The sequence below is a fragment of the Anopheles coustani genome, chromosome 3 (genome assembly GCF_943734705.1).
Source record: "Anopheles coustani chromosome 3, idAnoCousDA_361_x.2, whole genome shotgun sequence".
NCBI lineage: Eukaryota > Metazoa > Arthropoda > Insecta > Diptera > Culicidae > Anopheles > Anopheles coustani.
In genome coordinates, this window is record NC_071288.1 from 80,421,772 (window position 1) to 80,441,471 (window position 19,700).

Below are 19,700 nucleotides of genomic sequence, written 5' to 3' on the forward strand. Positions count from 1 at the left end.
TTATCACGGAAGCTCTCATCGCAACACCACAAAACATGTCAATCGCATGTATTATAGGGTGCGTGACGAATTTTCACATTAAATTGAAACAAATAATTTCTCATCTTGGCGTACCAATATTCAATAAGTTTAACAGCACTGAACAAGGTATTGTGTTAAGTATCAGAAAAAAAGAACCAGAGATTAATAAACGTAGCGATGTCGAACTAAGAGAACAATCGATTGGTCACCATCACTTTATTTTACGCCGGATGAAACATGAATTATATAGTAATGAACTGTTTGCTCGATTTATTATTAAGAGGGCAAGCCTAAAAAGCAATTCGTTATCCACGTTAGCAGTACAGTTACACTCATGAAGGTATCGTTAAATTTCCGTACCGAATAAATAACTTCTATATGGTGTCTTTAAACTTTATAAGAAAATTATCAGACTGGAGGACGGATTGTTTTAGATTGTTATACAGTTTGTTACCCTAAAATTTGTGAGTGGAGTTCAAAATTACTCTTTTTCGTAGTTTAAGGGTGCATTCCGTACATCCGACATATTTACCTACTGATGCACGGAATGGTAAATTATGCATACAAACCCAATTCATAAATGACTGGCTTCTGAACCGGCTGCATGTGCATCGATTCAGCCACATAGTTTCTTATCAAATGAACAGCAAAGGAGCGAACGCTTAAGAAAAAAACCTAGCTCAAGATACTGATTCCACGCGAAGTATAAACCTCGAACTTCGAAAACCTGTTCCCTATCATTTCTAAGATACGCGCAAATGCGCGATGTGGTGCTAGTAAATTTTAGATGTGGTGCTAGCAAAAAGTGCGATTGTAGTTGTGGAAGTCACCACTCCATAGCTGATAATTTATATCTAATCTCACCCCATAAAAGATAAGTCGACTGATTGTATAACATTCTATTTAGGGATTAACTTTGCTTTGCATTTGATTTAGGGATTAACTTTGCTTTGCATTTTGTACATTTTACCTTATTTCCAAACGACCAAGCAAAAGAAATTAATGAAACCTTAAATCGTGCTAAAAACATAGTACATAAACTCTTCAATTCTCATAATTTTTCTTTACTTTATGGATTGGGTTTTCATTTCTTTAAACTGCCGGACGTCAATTAAGTTTGGACGTCCGGACGTTTAAGCATAGTTTTACTCATACTAGCTTCAATTGATTAATTTTAAATGGTTTCAATAAGCTGGAAGCACATTTAGATAATGAATGCAAAATGTATTTTAACATGGTTTCGTCGACTAAAGGTAATACTAAAAAATAGTATTTTCAGCAAAATTTAAGTTTGTCAAAATCGAGATTTTGAATGAAAACACTCTTTTGTTTGGAAACTATTTCTACCCGGATGAAATCGGGTTAATCAGCTAGTTGTTACTAAAACTAAGAACTTGAATCACTACTTTCTACACGTCATTGAAAGTTAAAAGGCAAAATGATTCAGACCATGGGACAGAACGCATTACGTCACTTATATTTTCAACTAGCACTATCAATTGAGTTTAACTTTCACTTTTCATTTGTTTAGGCAGAAAAGTTTTTTGTTGCAATGCAATTGCCTTATATTTTTCAATTGAAGCATCAAAACATAATAATTTGTGATTTATGAACCCAAAATATTGAGTTAGTTCGGTTAGTGCTACATTGAAAAAGTTGTAAAAGTTAAGTACCACATAACATACTATTACTTCCGGATGAGAACATTTTATGTTTGGCTAAACTAGGTAACATAAAAAGGTTCTTCATCATAGGTTGTGCGATCGTAATATAGCGCCCGGACCACGTTTGTCAGAAAAAATCTGTGTATAATCATGCATAACGGTGAACACTGGCTTCTCGAACGCGTTAATCGCGTCGACAACGCTGTTTTCTAAAACGAGGCAGTGCTCGTGAAAATAAATTAGGGCCTGAACCATACTCGTAAATATCTTCGCGGCAAAAAAAACGCAGGTGTTAAACATCGGAGACGTAGATTCGAACCCCACCAAGATCGACCTCCCGCCAATACGAAAAGCCAGCAAGTCTTCTTGAAAAACATCCTGTTGCGACGATCGCTCGACACCCCAGGAGTGAGTGTTCCTACCCGATTAGGATCTTGCACCGTATAAAAGGGAAAGGCAGGGTCTCAATCGGGTAGTAGCGGAATAGCAGTACATGTGATTAGTGCGCCCAGAGTGAAAGTAGTGAGTGAGTAACGTTAGTAACGAACCACCGAAATTAGAAGGACAGAGGGGAAGAGGAGTAAGTAATAAGGACAAGGGAGGAATAATGTAAAATACTTTACTATATGTAAAATAAACCAGTTTCAGAACCCTTGTGCCCTGTGCCCCCTGTGCCCGAGGCCTGGTTAGCAAAAACATCCCAACAAATCCAGAAACCGTCGTGAACAAAGGAAAATCCGGGTTGCATTCTATATTATGTTAATGAAAATAATAAAATTAATAAAGTATAAATAAATATAAATAGAATTCACTGTCAAGCGGTTACTCCGGTTAGAAAATTGGCCCATGAGCGCCGAAGCGATCCCTCCACGGCTCGGGTTCGAATCCGAGACCGAGTCCTCCCCTATACGAGAGAACTGGCTATAAACGCACACAACGAGGAAAAAAAAGTCTAGTAAGCCCATTAAGGGCGGTTGAGGATGACCGAAAACGGTCGTTACGCCAAGAAGAAGATTAGAATGTTAAATTTGACATTCTAATCTTTTTTTTTGGCGTAACGACCGTCTTCGGTCATCCCCAACCGCCCTAATCAATCAATTTTTTTAATGCACGATTGAGAATGTTCGTAAGATTAACTAATATGAAAAATTGAAATTTGTATCATGCTTTAATTAATAACTTGTTTACAATTAAATTTAATTTCCGTTTTGTTGACCTTAATTACTTACATAAGTGGGGCTGCAACCGTTGGATGATCATGGTATGAAGAAGCTCCAAATCCGAAACTACTCACGGTCGCTCGCCAAATTGGTCCAATTCCGTATCCCGGCTCTTCTTGTGGCGCGGCCTAAGTCATTTTCCACCTTGATTTAGACCTACCACCTTTTCTCTGTTCTTCGGGACAGTTTTCCAGGATTTATCGGCTTGGTCGTCTGATAGCATTCTCATGAGTTTGACTCGCTCCTCGAGGGTGAGGTCTACGTACAATTCGTAGAACTCGGCGTTTTGAAAAAACAGTCCAAAAATTTGCATGCGAACAAGATATCTAAAATAAATTATATAAGAAGTAATCTCTACTTTACTTCTTAAAACAATATTTTAAAAACAAAATCTTTCGACGCCGAACATATTGCGTCTACGTGTCGGTTATTGCATTTAGGTTAATAGCTCTTGAAAGTAAGATCTTGCTGTTTTACTTCAAGTTCCCTATGAGTTAATTTACTGTATTTATCAAATTACAATTTTAACTAACAATGTTCACTCAAATGTTTCACTCAACACGTTTTTCACGAACGAAATTATCGTACAACATGTAGACGAAGCTGTTAAGGTAGTCCTAACCGAAACTCTAAGAAGAAGATTAAATTGAAAAACAAACAACAAGAGTAATGCTTGTGAAAGCTTTATTTGGCTTCCGCTTGTTCTTTACACCACCGTTTGACGATTCCTTGCGCTCTTTTATTTAGCTTCTATACAACTAGACAGATGGTTACTTCATTCATGAATAATATAAGTATTGAATAACACATACTAACTTTAATGCTTAGTTTCCCTTCGCATATGTCACACGATAGAAATTGTTCAAATCCCTCTTCTCTTCTGCTTCCTGTTTTCAGAAAAATCATGTTTTGAATGTGAAGCAACAGTACCACCGATTTTTCAACTACAAGACAATTTATTTCATTCATCCGTACTGATGACTTCACAGCGTCCTTCTGCAACGAAAAACTTATCGCCCTCATACCATGTCCAGTCCACTGTAGAAGCAGTAAATTGGACAAATAGATCACTTGACATTCATTCCAACTACAATTGAGTTTCTATCGAAGAAGAAAATAATTTTACATTGACCTACGTTCCGGAAACCTTTGCAGTCCTTCCACAATGAACGGTGCATTATTTTATTCCATAGATATACGTTGTTCCACGTGTTTATCAGTAATGCATGGCGAAACATTTGAACGAGTGCTACCAGTGTCCAAGTGTTGTATTTAAACTACTCATTCCTACAATATGCTTTCATTTATGCTTATTGTGCTAAATTGTTGTCACTTTTAAATAACCCTTTTTCATCATTATACGTTATACTTTTTTGGGCGCGTCAGTGTTGCTACCGATAACGTCAAAGTTAAACTTAACAAGCCCAAAGTGCTTCCTAACGATGCTTAACAAAAGCCTTGCGTGTGCAATTGACTGCCTACTACCGGCAAAGAGCAGCTTCATACGGACGAATTGGCCCTGAAAACAGTGTAATACGACGCTTAGTGAATCACACAAATAAGATGAAAGGTGTCGCAAGATTTCTGCTTTTTGCATTTCAATTATTCTACACGCAGTGTTATTCACCAACTCTTGAAGATTAACTTCAACTTTTACAGGTTAAGGTACAAACAGAACAAAATGTTAGTTTAGGGTACAATGTTAGGATGTAGGAATTTTGGGTATAAAAAGATGGGTTTGTGAGCTGTAGAACAAGAAAAAGCGACCTAATACATTCAAAGCAAACCAAACCAGATTTACGTGATGTTCAACCACTACCCTGCTTCACATTTTTACGATACGACCATCGACCTATATTTCATTGAATGAGAATTTCATATATTTCTTACCACACTTGATGCTGCATATGGCATGATGGAGACGCCTAGTAGGTGATAAACTATAAGCTTCACATATAAAGTACATAATAACGTAAAGATGCGCTCGTATGCGCAAAAAAAACTATCATTTATTATTACAAAACATTCTAGACTATAAGTGGGTATGCATCATATTACAATCTTTCACAATCCTCCAGCGATGGCGTAAGGTTAAAAAAAGAAAATTGAAAAAATTTCCAGGAGTTTTGCAAAACAATGCTAAATATTTTGTGACATTCAATTTCAATTTACTTAAACTGTCAACAATTTTAAAGCATGATAATATACCTTTTCAAACTGTGCTTGAAATGCGATTCCGGCCATTATTATAGGAGTTACAGACCTTCAAAGTTGATGGATTTTTTTCAATTTTTCACGCAATAGTTTCTTCAAATCTTGACTTTGACGGGCTGTTTCTCAGAACCTGGAAGAACAGAGGCTCTAGATTTTCGGTCATTTCTTAGTTTCATCTTGTAGTTTAAGAAAATATATCTCATTTTTCTGAAATCCAAAAATGAATTTTTGATTTTTATCCCGGCTTCGCTCCATCGTGCCATGGAGGTAGGGGTGGATGGGGTAATACGCAACCCTTAAGGAAAACTATAAAAAAATTTAACAACTTGGCGTTTGATTGTTGATTTTATCACTGAATAGGATTCATAAAGGTTCAAACTAGTTACCAGTTTAGGAATGTTTGCTTTTTTTGCTAAGAAAAACGTTATTTTTTCAGTTTTGAAAAAGTTCAATTTTTGATCGTACTGTATCTGGTTGAGGCAAAACGCACCTTTGCTAGGGGCAATACGCACCACAACAAAGGGGCAATACGCACCACAACAAAGGGGCAATACGCACCATAACAAAGAGGCAATACGCACCACAACAAAGAGGCAACATCCACCGTCAAATAAAGATAGTTTGTTGACAAACTGGTGCATTTTACCCCGACATACTGGGTGCATATTGCCCCCATTCATAGTTGAACACATTTTCAACTAAAATATGAGTAAATCTGCATACTTACCGAAATTTTCATGAACAGTCTCAAGCACTGATTCTCAATTCACTAAATTTCGTATTCCTCGTGGGCAAATATCGGTTTTTGCACTTAATATTCCTTAGGGGAATGGTACGTCACATTATAACAAAAACTGTCTGAGCTTAGAATGATTTTGTTTTGCGTTTATTTCGCGTTTCTGTTGATGTAGAGCTATCAAACTCACAGGGTGACCATATCTTAGTTTGATCTTACAGCGTGACTACTTTTTACGCGTCCAAAACTCATTTTTAAAGGGAAATGGGAAAGGGTGCGTATTGCCTCAGGGGTGCGTATTACCCCAGCCACCCCTACTGCTGCTGTTATCTTCCGATCCGATCTCGCAGAATTCATCGTTAGAAAACCAAAGAAGATAAGTATTTTATCATTTGGTGTGCATGAATATCAATAAAAAGTGTTTCTATTTTTTTCTATTCTAACTTTTAAAGGGTGTCCCCGAAAGTATAAGCACGATTTCTAAATTATGTTTCTGGAAAACGGATGACGCCAAACAGTTGATTCTTTGGATGTTTGATTGTTTACATTCAAACCTACTAGATAGTGCATCGAAACTATTTTTTTCAACCGTTTCTGTTAAAATGCGAGGCATTTCCGTCTAAAAGCGCAAAAGCGTTCTGCACAAATGGTGTTCGACTCCTAACATTTCGCTAAGGAAATTGGCGAAATCGGTAGATGTGAGTATCGGAGCCGTACGAACCGCCACCCAAAAGTTTCGGGAGGAGTCCAGCTTCGAGGATACGTCGAAAAGTGGTCAAAAACCTGGTCCTATCGATCAACAGTTGAACCGGGAAAGAGCAAAAGCATTCAAGCAAAAATAGGAAAGTTCCATTCGCAATGTGGCTCAACAAATGGGTACGTCAAAAAGTAACGTCGAATGTGCCAAGGCAAGATTGAATTTAAAATCATACAAAAACCAAAAGAAATCGAGAGGGAGGGCAAATCAGGCCGCATGCGTTAAATATCGGGCCAGGAAGCTGTACGACAAGCTGCTGGGCGGCAAATCCTCATTCATCAGCTCGACGATGAGTCCACCAAGACCAGACCAAATGAAATATTTTGAGCGCTAACGAAGGCACACTTGAGAAAACATGTTAAAGCTGCGGAAAACATCGACGGTTTTCAAAAAACTGTAAAACCGTTCAAAAATGTCGAAAATCGTTCACGACAAGTCTGTGCTGAGTCATATCGGAGGCGACAGATCAAAAGTGCGGTCATTAGCATACGATAACATTTTTTAATTTTTTTTTTCACAAATAGTCCAGAACATAACCCAAACACTGTTTATGAAACAAAAATTCAGTTTCTGGAACAGGTTTTATTTTGGTAAAAGAGTAAATGAGGCCCCGGCCGCCATGTTTTCGATCGTGGGTACACCTCTTGTGGACGTTTAAACTGAATGTATGCAATTGGTGATACATTAATTCGTTAAATTCAACCTACGAGTATTTGAATGGTAGTGTGTACCGTTAATTTCGGCTACGCCATCAACCTAGGGGTGCGGTATGAGGGGGGCCCACGGGCCCCCCTTATTTCTCAAAACTATAACAAACTCTCTTTTTCGGTAGACCTAGCGCAGTCCGCTCGCTTCGCTCGCTGCGGGCGCGCCGCCGTTTCAAACTCATCTCTTCATCATCATAGACAAATAATTTTTCAATTTCGTTTTTCTTATCGTTTCTCCCTGCTTGCTCATAAAAACCAATCGATCAGCTCAGATCGCCATTAACTTGGATGAACTCGTCATATATTTTCTTTGCCTCCAAAAATTCCAACTCTAATAATTCTTGTAGTTTGCCTATCAAATGAGAGGCTTGATCTTCCCTAGGAAGATGTTCCGTTAATTGAAATTTTCGTTGCAAAATATCTTTTGCAATTTCTTTGTTGTTACTAGCCGCATGCCAAAAGACGCTCATTCCCTCCGAATCCAGTTGATCGAAACAATCCATTGGATATTTTTCCATCAAGTATGTGAATATATTCAGCTTTTCTGCTAGCTTCTTTGCATTTCCTACGCCATAAAAGAACGCATTCCAGTTTTCCTCCTGTTCGTTGATTTCCTTCACGTCAAACCCATAATGTTCTATCAAACATTTCGTCAAAATTATCCAACCCTCCCAGATAGCAATTTGTAAAAGATTTCGACCGGTTGTTTCTCCTCTCCAGTTCAGTTCTCCAATAGTTTTCATATAATCGCAAATGCTCTTAACCGACGTTTCATCAACCACATTATTTTCATCTAAATATTGCAACTTTCCATATGCATTTCGGCAGGTACTTTCTAACTTTCCCATCAGATCACGGATTCGCTCTTCGATCGGTAGATTTTCCGTCAATTCACACTGCCGTTTGAAAATCTCCATGCCAATTTCTTCGTTGTTACTCGTCGCATACCAAAAGACGCTCTTTCCGTCCGAATCCAGTTGATTGAAACAATCCATTGGATAATTTTCCATCAAATAAGTGAATATATGCAACTTTTCTGTTGGCTTGTTTTCATTGCTCACGCAATAGAAGAACGCATTCCAGTTTTCCTCCTGCTCGTTGATTTCCATTACGTCGAACCCATAATGTTCTATCAAACATTTCGCCAATATAAACCAACCCTTCCAGATAGCAAGTTGTAAAAGATTTCGACCTCCTATTTCGTTTATGTGACTCAGATTTCCAGTCGTTTGCATATAATCGCAAATGCTGTTAACCGACGTTTCGTCAACCACATTATTTTCCTCTAAATAACACAACTTTCCATATGCATTTCGGCTTGAACTGTCTAACTTTCCCATTAGATCACGGATTCGCTCTTCGATCGGTAGATTTTTCGTCAATTCACATTGTCGTTTGAAAATCTCCATGCCAATTTCTTCGTTGTTACTCGTCGCATACCAAAAGACGCTCTTTCCCTCCGAATCCAGTTGATTGAAACAATCCATTTGATAATTTTCCATCAAATATGTGAATATATTCAGCCTTTCTACTGGTTTGTTTGCACTGGACACGCAATAGAAGAACGCATTCCAGTTTTTCTCCTGTTTGTTGATTTCCATTACGTCGAACCCATAATGTTCAATCAAACATTTCGTCAATATTATCCAACTCCACCGGATAGCGAGATGTAAAAGATTTCGACCTCCTACATTGTTTATGTGGTTCAGATCTCCAGTCGATTGCATATAATCGCAAATGCTCCTAACCGTCGTTTCGTCAACCACATTATTTTCCTCTAAATAACACAACCTTCCATAAGAATTTCGACTTGTATTTTCTAACTTTCCCATCAAATCACGGATTCGCTCATCGATCGGTAGATTTTCCGTCAATTCACATTGTCGATTGAAAATCTTCATCCCAATATCTCTGTTGTGTTTCGTCGCACGCCAAAAAACGCTCTTCCCTTCCAAATCCAGTGCATTGAAACAATCCATTGGATATTTTTCTATCAAATAAGTGAATATATTCAGCTTTTCAGCTGATTTGTTTGCATTGCCCACGCAATAGAAGAACGCATTCCAGTTTTTCTCCTGTTCGTTGATTTCCATTACGTCGAACCCATAATGTTCAATCAAACATTTCGTCAATATTATCCAGCCATTCCAGATTGCAATTTGTAAAAGATTTCGACCCAATGTTTTTCCTCTCCAATTCAGATCGCCAGTCGTTTTCATGTAATCACAAATGCTCTTAACCGACGTGTCGTCAACCACATTATTTTCCTCTAAATAACACATTTTTCTATATACATTTTGGCTGGAGCTATCTAACTTCCCCATCAAATCACGGATTCGTTCTTCGGTTGGTAGATGTTCCATCTTGTTACATTCTCGTTTGAAAATATCTTTGGCAATTTTCTCGTTATTTTTCATAGCATACCAAAAGATGCTTTTTCCCTCTGAATCAAGATCATCGAAACAATTCATGGCATGTTTTCGCAGCAGATATATGAAGATTTGTTTTTGTATCTCTACTGATGCTGATTTTTTATCTGTTACGCAATAGTAAAACGAATTCCAATTCATTTCCTCTTTGTTGGATTCGGTGACATCAAATTCAAAATTTTCTGTAAGACACTTTACCAACAAAAACCAGTTATTTCTTATTGATATGTGCAAAAGATTTCGATTCACTCGATCTGTGTATGTTAGCATGCCATTAGATTGTAAAGCGTTGCTTATCTTTTTACATAACATAGCATCTTCTAAATATACGTTTGAAAGATATTCCAACATTTCTTCTGGATTGAATCCTGATAGCTTTAGAAGTGCTATCAAGCGAATCATCTGCGCTGTATTTAAATATTTTAGTTGTGTAGAAAATTCACGCCTAATTATGACATCACAAATCATTTGGTTCTTTTTAACCGCGTAATAAAACATGCTCTTGCCAGTTGTATCCAGTTCACCAAAACAGTCATACGTAGGATTTGTCTTTTTATAAATATAAGTGAACATATTTTTTCTAACGTCAAATTTTTCAGATTGCTTAGAAACGCAATAGAAAAAAGCATTCCAGTTCTTCTCCATTGGGTTTTTGTCAGTCGTATTGAACTGGTAATCGTCAATCAAACATTTTACCAACCCAAAATGAGCCAGTTCCACAGCAAAATGCAGAAGAGTTTGTCCGTTTTCATCAGCTTTCTTAAGATCTGAACTACATTCGATGAAAAAATGGAAGGAAGGCTGACAACACCAATCTACTGCACAGTTTTGTACAATACTTTTTATGAATCGATTATTTACTATCGTTTTTGTTTTTCGCAGTAAATATTTGACGATTGATTTATTGTTTGTCTCCAACGCTCTCGATAACAGAAATTCCGTACCTGAATCTATACCGAAATCGTTTCTATTCTGGAATTTTGCTGGAAAATAACGCCAGAGCTCTCCTTGGAGTGAAACACGTTTTTCACTAATGGGAGATGTTTCCAATTCATCATTTGGTGGTAGTTCATTTTCTTCCAGACATTCAATTTCATTCCGTATACAGTATGAATGAAAGTTAGTTTTGAACATGCATTCATCTTCCTGCATGTACACGACCAAGGTTAAAAGCTCTTGATCAAAATTCATATTATCATGTAAAATGAAACGGTCAATGATAATCAAATGCTGAAGAACATTTACTGACCGAAATTCGTATGCCAATAGTATAAGCTCTGGCATTTTGCGGCATAATATTTGGTCACCATGCTCATTGTTTAAAACTATTTCAAATATGTTTAAGTCAGCAATTGCGCAGAGTTGTAAAAGAGGCAAGGTACCTTGATGAAATTTCCGATCATCGTACCTCTTCGCGAGATTGGCATTACAAGACTTAACCATCTCATACATGTTATGAGTTGGAATCTCTATATTGAAATCAAGTTCAATTTTTGTGAAAGATTTGTTCATCAAATTATTTATTATATTATATGTACGTAGTTTCCCTAAGCTTGGAACTAATTCATGATGTAAATGAAAGATAAATGGCAATGCTCTTGCCAACATTTCAATGGGATCATCTGCATAAAATCTTGTGAATGTTTCATCAGAATTGAAGGAAGCTCCCTTAATTAGTAATTTCAATACAAAATAAAATTCAAAATAAGCTCCCTTGCCATTTAATTGATCCTGGATGTGTGAATAATCGAGTACAGACCATCTAAAATATGTATCCTTAAATTTAAAGGCAGTCTCACTTGTCCATTTTAATAATAAAGAAATCATTTCACCATTTTCTTTAGATCCATATGACAATGCCAAATGCAAAGGCGTTCTTCCCCAGGTATCTTTTTCATTTATCAGTTCAAGATTTTTGTGTGTGAGGAAGCCTTTTACTTTCGAGATTGAATGATCAAGGACTGCCATGTGTATTTGCTTTTCCTTGCAAATCATGCTATCTAAAAAGTATCTAATCTGTTGACGACTATGCGATTGATAGACATATTGTTTCAGAAACTTCTTCACTTCATCCCTTCTCTGATTTGAAAAGAACCAACGTGCGGCAAAATACTCCGCAAAGAGGCGATGTATGAACAAAGGGACATTGTTGACAACTCCTTCGATTATTCCTGATTTTTCTGAACCGTTTCTAATTTTACTCAAGTAATCAAGTGCATCATTTTGCTCTTCATCTGTTAATAATTGCTTTGCTTCATCTTCGCTCATCACGGTAAATAAAGCCAATTGTGAAAAAGTGTATTTCAACCATTTAAGTGTTATTTCAGCATCTATCCTTGATACAGCCGTCTTAGACATAATACTGTTTGAGCCCGTTTTTTCTATTTTGACGATGTAAACCTTTTTCTCAATAAAGGATTCAACCATTTTCATGGGGGCAAATTGCTGTTCACAATCTTTCACTATTTTTGGTGAAATAGATTTTCTTGGTAAGTTGATATGTTTTTTGATTTTTGGTAACAACAATTCAAGTCCAATGTGCAAAAATAAAGGGACCTCCATAAAATTTCCAAGAAAAGCAGTTAACAATGTGGTGCCCACTTGAAAAGTTTGGTCCTGGTCTATCAAATCGCATAATTCGTATTCTTTAAAGTTCGCCAATAGAAATCGATGAATATAAAAACATTGCTCATTACTGTTGAACTCAATTAGACGATAAAATGAACAACTCTTAAATGTAGCTAGCAGTTCACTTCGAAAATCGTAAGGACGACTAGATAAATATATTTTCCGAACTCCTTCGAAAGTATCAAGCACTTTTAACAGCTTTAGTACCACCGCTTTGTAATAGGGTGTGACCTCATCGAACCCATCCATTAAGATAACAAGCTCTTTGCTATTGAATTTTTTTGCAAATATTTTAAGTAATACAAACTCCTCAGCGGTCAGTTGTTGTATTTTCATTTCATCCAGCTCAATAAAACTGTCTGAGAATGAAAGCAGTTGTGCAATTTTCTCAGCTTGTTTTCTTTTCTTATCTGTTCCTGATTCAAATTTGTTGGAAGTAACAAAAGTCAAAAAAGTAAGCTGAAAAAGCTGTCTGATGGCGTTAAGGTTTTGATCTCCCTCAAGATTATTCTTTTCGAAGTGGTCAAATTCCGTGGAGTATTCATTTAAGTTAAACTTAACAATCCACCATGGAGGATACCGTTTTTGTAGTTCTGCAGCTAGCCAAGTCATGTAAAATGTTTTTCCGAATCCAGCTTCGTTTAAAATTACATGAACTTTTGATTCACTTTTAAGATCGTCACTCTGTTCTATCGGACTGGGATGTTCACCCATATCAAAACTAGCGTTTTCACTCATGTTTGTTTCAATCCCCGGAGGATCCATGTGCTCGTGGTTTCTGTCAAGAACAAAACTATTAAGCTCGAAGGTATGGGAACCATTATGTTTAAGAAAATCTTCTATACTCATTTCATGGAAAGCATCTTTCGGGAGTTCATTTGAAAGATCACTCCATCTATGGCTCCAAAAACCTTCGCTAGAAATCTCATGTGCAAATTCTTTGTCACAAATCTTCAACCTTCGTGGAATATATATTTTTTTAATTTTTTCGTAGTTTTGCTCATTAATGTTACGTTTCACTTCTGTTCCATCATGAAAGATACTTTTAACTTTCAGAACGATATTCAAGCTTTCCTTGTAATTAAAAAGTTTTTCGTTGGAGAATTTAATTCCACAGAACACCATTTCCTGTGCATATAAATTATTTCTACTCTCTTCTGTCAAATTCTCGATTACAATGTCCTCGTCGGGATTGAGCGATGGATTGGATTGATCCATTAGCAGTATCATCTTACGGCTTTCCGATGACGCATCTTGTGCCAACCACTCAACCATATTAATAACAATAGAGTCTGGTTTGTAATCGATCACCATAATAAGGGAAAATTTCATAACTTTGAATACATTCATAATATCCCGAAATACACTTTTATTTTTAAGCCATTCATCTTTCATGAATATATAATCACATTTCACAAGTTCTAAAGCAGCAACAATCAACGGTAGGTTATTGCAGTGCTGAATTTTTACTGTGTAACAATTTTCTTCGTTTTTTTCCTCGGATGACCACGTTTCCAGTGCTTCATACAATTTCTTTCGCTTCACTATATCTGGCTTACATTGGAGCCACGAGATTTGCATTTCATCGCAGTATGACTTAGACTTTGCTTTCAATTGTAAGAAACTTAACAATAACGTATCATACTTGACCAAGTCTTGTATATTTTGATTTGTTAAAGCCTCGCCGTGGCTGTTTTGCATCCATTCGAATATTTTTTGAGCAAAGTATGCATAAATGATCTCGAAAGAAGCTTTTTCTTGTAATTCTACAGGTAGCATTTTGTTTTCGAGTAAAATTGAAAATACTCTATCCATTTCGTGATTTGTTTCACTCAGTAGTATAAATGATCCGAAAAATTTCTTTATTTTCGTAACATCTATTTTTTTTGGTAATTGGTTAACTTCGGGTGGGTCGCTTTTGTCAGATGGCTTTCCTTTTTTTAAACGTATGCCTTTGATTCCTATATCTTCCCAAACTGTGTGATTATTTCCTTTGTTTTTAATAAGCAGGTTTTTGTATTCTTGTTCAAAAACTGTTTTAAACTCCTGTGTGCCTGCTTCTTGAAAAAACGCTTCGTTTACTTTGTAACATTCTGTTGGTTTACAGTTTTCTGTAGCAATGTTGTTTTCTATGACGTTACGGTACTTTTGAATTAAAGGATTACGAAAATCGACAGGTGTTTTGTTGTGAATATGTTGTGCTACTTGCTTAGCAAGATTATTTAATTCCGAGTTATTTATTAAATAATCACATAAGCTGCTGTTGGTGTTTGGATCGAATTGATATGCAACATTAGTGATAGACTTAAGAATAGAATTAATAAAATTTTCCTCAAATGGATATTCCGCAACGGATGTTTTAACTTCTTCAGCCAGGCCAATGTTCGTACAAAGGACCAATACAGGTGGTTCATTCGTGACATCCCATTCTTCTTCTAGAAATGAATTGAAGTACTTACTAATCGCAAATGGTGCTTTTTTATCCGTTGATGTAAGGTCGTCCCATGTGATGGTTTTGGCCATATCGTCCTTGTACTTAGCTTGCATGAAAAGTTTTCTACACTGATCGCCATCTTTGAATCGAACTCCGATGTCGTCGAACATTCCGCCTGTTGGATCCTCGCTGGTAATTTCGATATCTTCGTCCTCTTTTATCAGCTTAGCTACATGATACAGTATCACTAATAAAAGCTGTTGCTGATATTTTGCACCTGCTAAAGCGCCCAACATTCCTTGGCCTCTTTGATTTTTGGTAGCATCAAGAGTGGAGTCTTCTGGCCCTTTATTTTTCTTATTATGATTGCCTCTGTGTTGTTTAGAATTGCTGTGAACATCCATCTTTCGCGATGTCTCTTCCTTTTCTGCTTGATTTGAATTGCTAATCTTGGTTTGACAATGGTTTAACAATGGTAAATCCCCATCGATGGGACTATTCATATTTTCCAAATTTTCCATTTCCTCTATGGTAACGGTGGCGAACTTAAGTGGGTTCGCTTTGCGATCTGGAAAATGATGTTTAGAAGGTTAGTTAGGCAGTCTTCTTCTTGGCGTAACGACCGGTTGGTCATGCCTGCCCGTTAAGGGCTTACGAGACTTGTTTCCCTGCTGTACGTGGATAGTCAGTCCTCTCGTACAGGGGGAGGGTCCGGTCTAGGTTGAGATTCGAACCCACGCCGTCGAGGTGGTGAGTCCCGGCGCTCATTGGCCGATTTTCTAGCCGGTGCTACCGCTCGGCTGTCGCGGACCCCCCGCGTATGTATTAGCATACAAAAATATAAATAATAACAAATGCATTTTAATATTGTATGTGTCCTCACTTAGCTTTTAGAACCTGTTCAAAATAGTCGTTTTTATTCGATACCACAGTTTTCAGGAATTGGCATCGTGAATCTTTACTTTTCTAAATCTCAGTTTCAAAGTCCCGTGATGAGATGAGGCCATACACCCTACTTTTTTAAAGTGCACGAGGATACATGCTTTTTTACAAAGTGACTCTCAGCAGAAACGGGACTCGAACACAGATTTACCAAGAGCGAAGCCGCAGTCTTGCCGAGGAACCTATATGTGCTATACAAGTAAGAAATTGTGAGGAAATATCGCTACTTGAATACTAAACGTAGATTTTACAGTAAAAGATTTTTCCCATACGGGTGTCGTACACTTCACCTCTGACATGAGACTCAAGTCCTCTACCAGTAGACCATTAACACTTTGACGGCCGCACAATTCACGGTGTCGCAACGCTTTGCGACCGGCGCGTTTGCATTAGTTCCTCCGTATCTGGCCGCCCTGTTTGTTTCATTGTTTTTCAATCTTTATTAAAATTTACGAACGAACAGCAACGCGCCGTGTGAAATTTGTTTACTTTTCATTTGATACTTGTTTACATCCAGTAGTCTGTGGTGCGTGTCTGGTGATAGCGTTGACAGCACACCAAAATGATGTGATCGGATGCAAACTGAAACGAAGCCATTACATCTATAGATGTACCCGGCCGTCAGAGTGTTAATGACATACGCTTGCAAAGCGAAATTACATATACAAGTGGCTACGTAAGTAAACTGAACGACCAGGCATTTAATTTAATAATGGTTATGATGATTTGATATCTAGGTATCAAAATATGCTCGATTTTGAAAAATGGCATAACATCTATAAAAAAATGAAAAAAAAAAAATTACACAACCTGGAAGAAAAAGTTTTTCCCAGCCTAGCTTGGATTTGAACTCCGTATCTCCGTAACAACATCCACTGAACTTTACCCCAAGGCTATTTATAATTGACGTTAGGTGAGAAAATCCTGTGGGCAAACTAAATATACCGTAGAACACGAACCAAAAATAATAAAAAATTAGTAACATTAATGTTTTCCTTCCCCGAGCTTCGCCGGGGCTTCAAGCTAGTCAACAATAAAGGCGTGAAGATACCAAGCAAGGCTGCCCAAAACGGAAACACGGAGACTCGGAACAAAAGAATAGACGAAGAGACTAATCGCAGTGAAGTCGAGGATTCGGAAAAATTGATGTTCGGGATACAAGCGACGACGGATGAGGTAGAAGTGCTTACACGTTATCGGGAACGGGTGAATTGAGTTGGTGCGAAATTACAAACCGGCTAAAATCAAAACGGAAAGACTGCTTGTAGGGATCGAGTATAGGGTAACAGAAAGATAAGGAATAGTAAAAGTAAAAAGAAGGCAGAGCGTAATGGAATCATAGTACGCCCCAACGGCATGCATATCAGGCAAGATCGCAAACGAGTTCAAATTCAAAATCAGGCGAAAAGCAGGGTGTCAGAAAATTCGAATAAGGCGAATTAGCGAGAGAAGCGAGAAGGAAAGAGAAGGATTAGGAACACGCGAGCCCCACTTGGGCTCGTCAGTCTTGTGGTATGTGTCGTAAAGAGAAGTGATCGATGGAGGATTACTTGAGGTAAACAGAAATAAAACTGTAGAAAATTGGACAAGGTGCAGCAGTTGTGTTTGAAAAGAACGGATGGGGCTCAACAGTCACGACAATGGCGCATGTCGGTAAGCGAACAATATTGTTCCAATTTCGTGAAATATACAATTTCGGCTGCTTCAGGAATCGCTACTTAGAATTACCTTTAGTTAAGGGGACTAACAGGCTGGGAATTGTCAGGGCTATTCCGAGATCCGTTTCGAAACGGTCTCGAACGCGAGCGCTCGTCTCGAATCGAGATTTTTTCGGTATTCTAACATTCGAATCGAGTCGACAAAGTCGACATAGCTGTTCGGCAGTTGTCAAAATCAAATGGTCAACACAGATTTTGGCGTTGAATGTGGAAAAATCGTTTGTTATTAGTAGGGTTTCGTGATAAAATCTATGTAAAATGATATTATCTTCTTTTTAATGGTACGCATGTATCAATCACCGCTCCAAAAATAATAATAACAATCAAATCAAATTATCGAACATCACCAAAGGTTTATTCAAACAATTGAGCGGTAACCCTTTATACACTTTTGCATACACCTTGATAAATCTCGAATTCGAATTTGGTAATGCCGAATATCGAATCTCGAACGTAAATCTCGAACGTTCGGATCTCGGAATAGCTCTTTGTGTGTGTGAGTGCACCCTAGGGAAGCAGCGGAAGACCACGCATAATAGCATGTGTTGTGTGTGTGAGTGTACCCTAGGGAAGCAGCGGCGACGATTAAGGCAGCGCTCTGTCAGCTATCGAACAAGACAAACACGACAAACACGACAAAAAAAAAACGATCAAACCCAAGCAATCGTATGGAGGTGCTCTGTCAACCTGCATCGAACATGTCAGACAAACACGACACAGAACAAAACAGTTTGATTTTGTCGTGCAGGGCTGTATCCCACTGTGAAACTGTTATACCTAGTGTATTCTGCTACCTTGCTGCTTGGATGAGTGACAGTTCTTCACGACAATTCGCAGAGCACCTTTCCGACAGTGTCGTGTTTGTCGTGTTTGTTGGACTGTTCACAGAGCGCTGCCTAAGCGATTCCTGCGCACGCTCTCTGGTGCCATACTCAGCCTTCCTTATCCACTCAATGTAAAGCGCATGGGCGCCAGGAAGGACCCGAAATCATTAGTGTTAAGTTCCGAAACAAAGATATGTGGGCCAAGAAAGGCGCATTTCGTTCAACTAAGCGACAGCGAGATTATGAATGATTATTCCGTACTAATCGGCTTGATGATGTAAATGTAATACTCGAATGGGTATGGAGACACCCCTGTGAGGGTACTGCTGGCCTTATAACGTAAATGCAATGCTCGAATGGGTATGGAGACACCCCTGTGAGGGTACTATTGGCCTTATAACGTAAATGTAATACTCGAATGGGTATGGAGACACCCCTGTGAGGGTACTATTGGCCTTATAACGTTAATGTAATACTCGAAAGGGTATGGAGACACCCCTGTGAGGGTACTATTGGCCTTATAACCTAAATGTAATACTCGAAAGGGTATGAAGACACCCTTGTGAGGGTACTATTGGCCTTATAACGTAAATGTAATACTCGAATGGGTATGGAGACACCCCTGTGAGGGTACTATTGGCCTTAAAACGTAAATGTAATACTCGAAAGGGTATGGAGACACCCCTGTGCGGGTAAGATTGGTCTGATCATGAAAATGTATTATATAGAAGCTTATGGAACCAGTACTCGGAGATAGAAGCAAGTAGTCAATCCTTAAAAATCGTTGTATATCAGTACTTTAGTTCATGCCCGCTAGCCAAGGGAATCGTTTTATGAATTGAAATTGAAGAATTCCAACGGCGATACAATCTGTCGGCGTGTGACGGTATCACTGCTGAGTGAAGGAACAGAATGGAAGAGAGGAAGAGGGCAGCTGCCAGCGTGTTAATACAGACTTTGCGTTGACAAAAGAATAAATTTTGTTGCGGATACACCACAAGCAGAGCGGAACAGGGAGAAAAGCACAGGAAAGAACGAGGATGGAATAACACGACATGAAAACTGCGCACCCGTCGGATGAACCTACGAACGTCGAAACGGCAGCTCACTAAGGCTATCAAAAATGTGTGAAAGAATAAGAAGAAGAAAAAAAAAGAAAAGGATCGACACTTGCAATCGAACGGGTACGGCCCGCGATGACAAAGAAGTAGCCATCCTTCAAACCGGAGTCAAATCGATGATCTATGGATTACTACACAATTGTTGGCATTGATACTCTCAAACAATAGCCTGCTGTCCGCCGTTCTACTTCAGGAAAATGGAATGGAAAAACGTAACATGGTGGAAGTGAGCACCTGCTCCTGGGCTACTAGCAACCCTGCACCGACTACGTCAGCGTTGATGGT

The 19,700-nt window shown here is 38.2% G+C and overlaps 2 protein-coding genes across 2 annotated transcripts; both read right to left on the reverse strand.

The window, feature by feature from the left end:
- Positions 1 to 11,759: 11,759 nt before the first annotated feature.
- LOC131267326 (uncharacterized) lies at positions 11,760 to 13,114 on the reverse strand. The gene is made up of 4 exons (XM_058270178.1): positions 12,957 to 13,114; positions 12,478 to 12,731; positions 11,816 to 12,210; positions 11,760 to 11,774 (listed from the first exon to the last, which is right to left on the reverse strand). The coding sequence occupies exons 1-4, from the start codon at positions 13,112 to 13,114 to the stop codon at positions 11,760 to 11,762; spliced, it is 822 nt and encodes a 273-aa protein (XP_058126161.1).
- A 1,399-nt stretch (positions 13,115 to 14,513) lies between these two features.
- On the reverse strand, positions 14,514 to 15,134 carry LOC131267336 (uncharacterized). Its single transcript, XM_058270190.1, has 2 exons — positions 14,836 to 15,134; positions 14,514 to 14,521 (listed from the first exon to the last, which is right to left on the reverse strand). Exons 1-2 carry the CDS (start codon positions 15,104 to 15,106, stop codon positions 14,514 to 14,516), a joined length of 279 nt encoding a protein of 92 aa, XP_058126173.1. The 5' UTR covers positions 15,107 to 15,134.
- Between the last annotated feature and the right edge of the window lie 4,566 nt (positions 15,135 to 19,700).